The sequence below is a fragment of the Vidua chalybeata genome, chromosome 28 (assembly GCF_026979565.1).
Source record: "Vidua chalybeata isolate OUT-0048 chromosome 28, bVidCha1 merged haplotype, whole genome shotgun sequence".
NCBI lineage: Eukaryota > Metazoa > Chordata > Aves > Passeriformes > Viduidae > Vidua > Vidua chalybeata.
Window position 1 is genome coordinate 282,508 of NC_071557.1, and position 6,000 is coordinate 288,507.

Consider the following 6,000-nt stretch of genomic DNA (forward strand, 5'->3'; position numbering starts at 1 on the left):
TTGGATACCCTGGCCTGGAAAAGTAAATAGATGGGTCACTGTAAAGAGAAATGTCTGTGACACTGGAAATGAAATGTGGGATCCAAGCACCTTCTAATTAATTAGTTTGCTTGGAGCATAGGTTATGGCTTTTTTTTTTTTTTTCTCCCCCTTTCTTCAGTCAGTTTCACTTATTTTTACTTCCTAGCTGCCATTTTGAACAGTCTATAGCCCAGGCACAGGAGTGTTTCCCTCTGGTGCAGCCCATCTCCCCTCGGCCTCACCATGTGGCAATTTGGAGCCAAGGGTTAATTAACACCTGGTTTTCTTCACAGGTCTGAAGCGCAGCTACACCTGCAGCATCTGCAACGTCACCCTGAACTCCATAGAGCAGTACCATGCACACCTGAAGGGCTCCAAACACCAGACCAAGTGAGTATCCCTGTGCTTCTCCCCCTGGGCTGCAGTCAGTCTGTGTCTGCAGGGATGGAATGCTCTGGGGCAGTGCTGTGCTCTCCAGCTCCCTGTCAGCAGAGGAGCACTGGGGGCTGTGCTCTGGTTGCTGTGAAAACACAGGTACCAGAGGTCGAGGAGCGCAGGGCTGAACCCACATGGGCTTGCTGGAGTCCCACTGACTTGTGGATAATGATACTGAGTTTGCAGCTTCTTTCATGTGTGAAGCCTCAGAAGAGACACCATGAGCCTAGGGGCATTAGGTGTTTCCCAGTGAAACAGTTTTTGCTGTGATTTAGACTAATTATGCATTACCCAGCTATGAGAACTGGGGGGAGTCTGCTCTGTCAATTACTACAAATTATTAAAATTAAGTGATGGAGAAACATGATACCAGAGATTAGATTAATGAACTAATTGCTTTTAATGCACTTATATGTGAGCTTTGGGAACCATTTCAGGCTGAATCACTTGGAACTGCCCAGATTAGGAGAGCAATAGAAAGGGATATACCTGAAGTGCTTCAGGTAGCTTTGAGGGTACTCTGAAAAGTGAGCAGGATGAGCAGAACTAGCAATGACTGCTAATGGCTCATTTTGCTTAAGCCAGCAAAGGATAAAGCCAGCCCTTCCCCAGGTGATGTCAGACCTTCTCAGGTTCCTGGTCTTATCCACGTTAGCTTTATTCTATTTATTCAGGGAGCATTTGAATGCCTTCCAAATGCAGTGGTCCAGCACACGTGGCAGTGCAGGTGTGTTGTGGAGCAGTGGGCTGGGGCCAGGTGAGTGAGCCAGCCGTGGTTTTGGGCTGTGCCATGAGCAATCTGTGACCTTTGCTGCCTCCATCTCCTGCTCTTCAGCACATCTCCCTGATGGGGGATGCCTGCCCAGCCAGGTCATGTGGGAACAGCTGGGACAGGGTCGGGATCCATACCCAGTGCAAGAAATTCCCACTGCTGGAAAACAGAGCTGAGAGCTCTTCCTCTTGGAAACCTGGAATGACAGCGTCTGTGCCATGCTGCCCTGGCCCAGAGCTGTAATTTATCCTCCCTTGCCCGTCCTTCTGTATGATTATTGCTGTGGTTGCTGTTGGTATTATTGAGAAGGATAAAGAAGTTTATCTCAAACGAGAGCAGCCTTATGGATGGGAGATAGAGATGTGCAGGAAGATCAATTCCCCACACCAGAAGGGTGCCTGGTTATCCCCACACTTTCTGCTCTGTTGTGCACTCTCCTACAATTAGCAGAGATTAAGAAATCGTAATTTCTGGTGCTGTGAAATGTAACCTTGGGAAGCTATTTGTGCTTTGACTGTGGTAGGAGTGACAGATGACACACATGCCCTGGGCTCAGCCCGTTCTCAGTGCAAAGGAATGTGCTGGGCAGCACAGACGACAGATTTTGGCAGGGCTGCATCTATGTCTCACTGGCTTTTCCAAGCAATTGCCTGGTCCGTACAAAGAAGGGGATTTGGAAATGCAGAGCTGTCCTTTGCCGAGTTCCCAGAGCTGTGATGTCCCACGGGGTCGTTGCAGCACCGTGGCTCCCAGGTGTGCTCCGTGCTGGGGCAGGTGAGGATCGCCCCCTGCTCGTTCCTCAGCCAGTGTTCCCCCACTGGTTTCTGCTGTTCTCATTATTGTTGGTTAATGTCAAGGCTGTCCTCTGCCTCCTAACTCGGGCTGAAGCCACTGGACTGCAGTTGCCCAGGCAACAAAACATTTTATGTAGCTGTCATATTTCATATACTTAAAGACTAAACAACCTGAAGAAAGGGGCAGTTAGTGAAGGACTGGGGTGAAGGGATACACGGATTTTGCTCTGGGACAAAGAGCAAAACAGGGAACAGTGATTGCAGGATGGAAACTGATACCACCCAGAAAACACCAGGCAGATGAGTTTCCTGGAAAGCTGCTTCAGGAGTTCAGAACTTTTATGAGGCATGAGCTGCATTGTGGTTATTTATTACTGTTCCTGAGAGCTCTGCAGAGAGCAGCATGCTGAGAGCCCCAGTTAGAGCTGCCTTAAATAACCCACATACACCCCATGAGCTTGGCAGCTGTGTGAACCAGGAGCCTGGCACTGCCCCGTGGAGGGCTGGGGCTCCATGGGCAGCACACAGTTTGAGGCTTGTACCCTGCAGCTGAGCTGCTCTTCCTTGAGTGGTCTGGCCAGGAGAGATGAACCATTCATAGGAACTTCAGGTGCTACCCCGAGTGCTTCTGACTGCATTTGTTTGACCAGAAGAGGGGGAAAATAGGGTTTAGGAAGGAAGCAGGAGGTGTCTTGGCTAGTATTTTGGTGTTGAATAAAAGATGCAGGAAGAGGGAGCTAATACTGAGCTGGTCCTTATCCCTCCAGCTGTGCATACACAAAGCAGATATATCTGCCACCTCCTTTTTTACTCCAGGGTACAGGTACTTGAGCTTAATTTGAAAATTGAGGTTAAATGCATCATTGGATGTGTGGGGAGTGTAGGGCTCAACTGAGGCTCTGAGGGGTGATGCCGCTGGCTGTGGGCACGGAGCAAGTTTTGGAATGTGGATGGACTCTGGAACATCTGCAGCAGGGTGGAGCACTGAACCTTTAATTAGGGATTTATGAACTGTGTAGAGATGATTGAGGCATTGTTTGACTCGCTCTCCAGAAATAGACTGGGTTTTTTTTTAATCTCCTTCCCTCCTCCCCCCATGCAGCACGGAGCAGCAGTGCTGGGCAGGCTGCCAGGCAGGGGCCAGTGCCCGCTCTGGCTGAGCCACGGTGGGCACAGCAGCAGCCAGAATCCCAGTTGTGAGTGTTACTTCTGAGAGGCTGGGAGGGAGGCACATGCCAGCCTCGCTCCTCACTGTTCCCCATGGGCTGACAGAAACAAAACCTCCCTCTTTTCTGCTTTATGCAAACTGTGAAGATGAAAAATCGCTGCTCAAAGGATTGGCAACAAACAGCAGAGATTAAAGTCCCAGATAGTTGTGAAAGGAGACAGAGGATATTCAGTGTCTGGGGTCAAAACAGTGCTTGTGCAGAATGTTACCCTGGGGCTTGGCAAAAAGCCCTTCCTGGAGAGGGCTTGGGAACAGGCTGGGTCATCCCCATGGCCTGGAGAAAACAGCTGCCTTCAGGGAAGAGGCTCCAGAGGGCCTGGGCTGGGTGTGAGGTACCTCCTCTGGGCATGTGGGTGCAGGGAGCAGAGGTGCTTCTGGCAGAGCAGAGAGCCCAGAGTCACGTTTGGGGTGGCTGTCACCCCTGGGCCAGCTGTGGGTCTGTCACATGTGCCAGAGAGCTGAGAGCTGTGCTCCTCTGCTCGGGCTGTCAGCCACGGAGGGCTGAGATCCAGCCCTGGTAATTAACAGTCTGACTGTGTGGGGATAACCATTCCCACTTCCATAAAGAAGAACTTTGTCTTCTCGCCTTCATTTTACCTCTTTGATCAGCCAGACCTCTGCCACATCTAGAGCTCACCAATGTATTCCAGGGTTTTATAATCACTCATTTACACTTTCATAGATGCTAATGCATGTAAGGGTTTCCCTTTCAGACTCAGGCTTCCTGGTTAATTGCAGGATTTTTGCAGAGAGGGGACCCAATCCTGCAGCCATCATTGGGGTAAAACCAATTCAATGGTCAGAATTAATTCTGAGTGGTCGTGTCCAGTAGGGGAGGTGGCTCTGCAGCCCTTCCTGCACAACTCAGCCTTGACTTTGGGCTGCACCCTGTGCAAGCCCAGATGGTTGATGTCCTGCTGAGGAGCAGAGGCAGCAGGCTTGGGCCTGGGCAGGCTCTTTCCTCTTTTCTTTCCTTTTTTATTTTCAGGCTGAGAGCACAGATGTCTAATTGGAACAGGGTATTTATCAACATAAGCTGTTTGGCTATTCAGGAATGAACTAATCAAAATATTGTTAATATCATGCTGGAGAAATGTCACCCTTTCCCATGGTTTCGTTTACATCACTTTTCCCATCTATTTAAGAAGGTGTGAACAAACACTGACAGCCTGTTGTGGCTGAAGCATGTCCCAGGATCTGCGTGTCTGGCACAGCCAACTCATGGGGAGCTCTGGGGCTGCCTGGCCCGGCTCCACCTGGGTCAGATTTAGTGCCAAATGGCATTTCTGTTTCTCCTGGATGTTTCCAGTCCTGTCCCTGCTGCCAGCAGGTTGGGCTCCTTCTGCACATCCTCACTCAGGATGAAGGTGTTCTCTGACAGAAGATTTCCTGTCAATTTCTGGAAGTTAGAGTAAATGAGTTGTATTGTGCACTTCAAACCCCAGCCAAATGATTTTGTTCTTACCTGGGTGGCTCCAATAACAGTAACACTTGGTAATAGTAGCATTTCTATGTGCTTTTTGCAATATATAGTGACTTGTGGTAAAGAAGCATAAGAGCAGTAACAGTTCCAGAAGATGAATAGTTACAAAAGGTAGATGGAATTGATAGGCATTTTTATTTGTCATAGTTTCAGTTCCAGGGAGCAGCTGAATAATTACACTGCCTGTGAAGAAAGAGAATGTAATACTTCCCCTCATTATAGATCTAACTTGTCTCCCTTCCCTTTTAAAGTCAGTGAAAATATCTCTGATATCTTCTGTTTTGATCATAATTTGAAAGCCCAGAACAGCCCGTACAGCTCTGTGTTGTGGTGTTGGGTGTACAGATGAATTATTTTAATGTAAAACCCAAACGCTGGCTTAATTGCTCAAACCACAAACCTGAGCTTGCCAGTGCCAATTCCAATGAGGAATTCCTCATCAGCTGAGCTGTGCTGGGCCATGGAGGAGGCGAGTTGGGCAGGATTTGTGAGGCTCTTCAATTCAAATTTAAGACCTAAAGAAAGGAGACTTTTTCCAATTTGCTGTGGTGGTTTTCTTTCATAAAACACACCAGGATGGAGCGTGACTTGGGCTTCGTTTCTGTCTTGCAGCCTGAAGAACCAATAGTAGCTCGTCAGTGGAGAAGAGGACAAGCACTAATGCTGCTTCTGTGGAGGGGAGCGGGTCAGCAGGAGAGGAGGCTTTCTTGGACAGTGATCCTATGTGGATTCAATAATTAACATGTAACTAACCTTTGCTTTGGACAAGTACATGGATTTTCTTTTTTTTTAATTTTGTGGTGAGTTAAAATATTTCGATGGATTTTTTTACCCTTTCAAGACAATATTTATTCAGCACAGAGTCTAGAGTATGGTAACTATCCTGTAAATACAGCACTTACTCATCAGTCATCTTCAGGGACAGTGGAAACAAACTATTTTACTTTTTCATATTTATTCCTAGATTTCTCCCAAGAGTATAAGATTATTCTACTACATTATCCATGATAGTGATGTAATCAGTCTTCAATCAGAAATAAACACACTTTCTTCACCTTCTCCAGCATGGTTTGTGTCAACACATACAGAGCAGCAGCAGTGAATCGTGGGGATTGTGTAGTGGATGAGTTCCTTCCTTTGCTCTTTGTCTCTAAAGAAACAAATGGTTCCATGAGTAAAGAACACTGAAAAGAAAGTGTGAATTCTTTTTCCTGCTGGTAGGATTCCTGCAGGCTCAACAGAAGCTGTTTGCTTTATTGACTCCGCT

At 47.7% G+C, this 6,000-nt stretch overlaps 1 protein-coding gene across 1 annotated transcript in view; it reads left to right on the forward strand.

Moving 5' to 3' along the window:
- Nucleotides 1–5,792, forward strand: part of ZMAT4 (zinc finger matrin-type 4) — a 46,716-nt gene extending 40,924 nt beyond the window's left edge. The window contains exons 6-7 of the mRNA XM_053966621.1: nucleotides 315–411; nucleotides 5,346–5,792. Of these exons, the coding sequence (XP_053822596.1) occupies nucleotides 315–411; nucleotides 5,346–5,361 (113 nt within the window). The 3' untranslated portion in view covers nucleotides 5,362–5,792. The remainder of the gene's footprint in view (nucleotides 1–314; nucleotides 412–5,345) is intronic.
- Nucleotides 5,793–6,000: the final 208 nt, after the last annotated feature.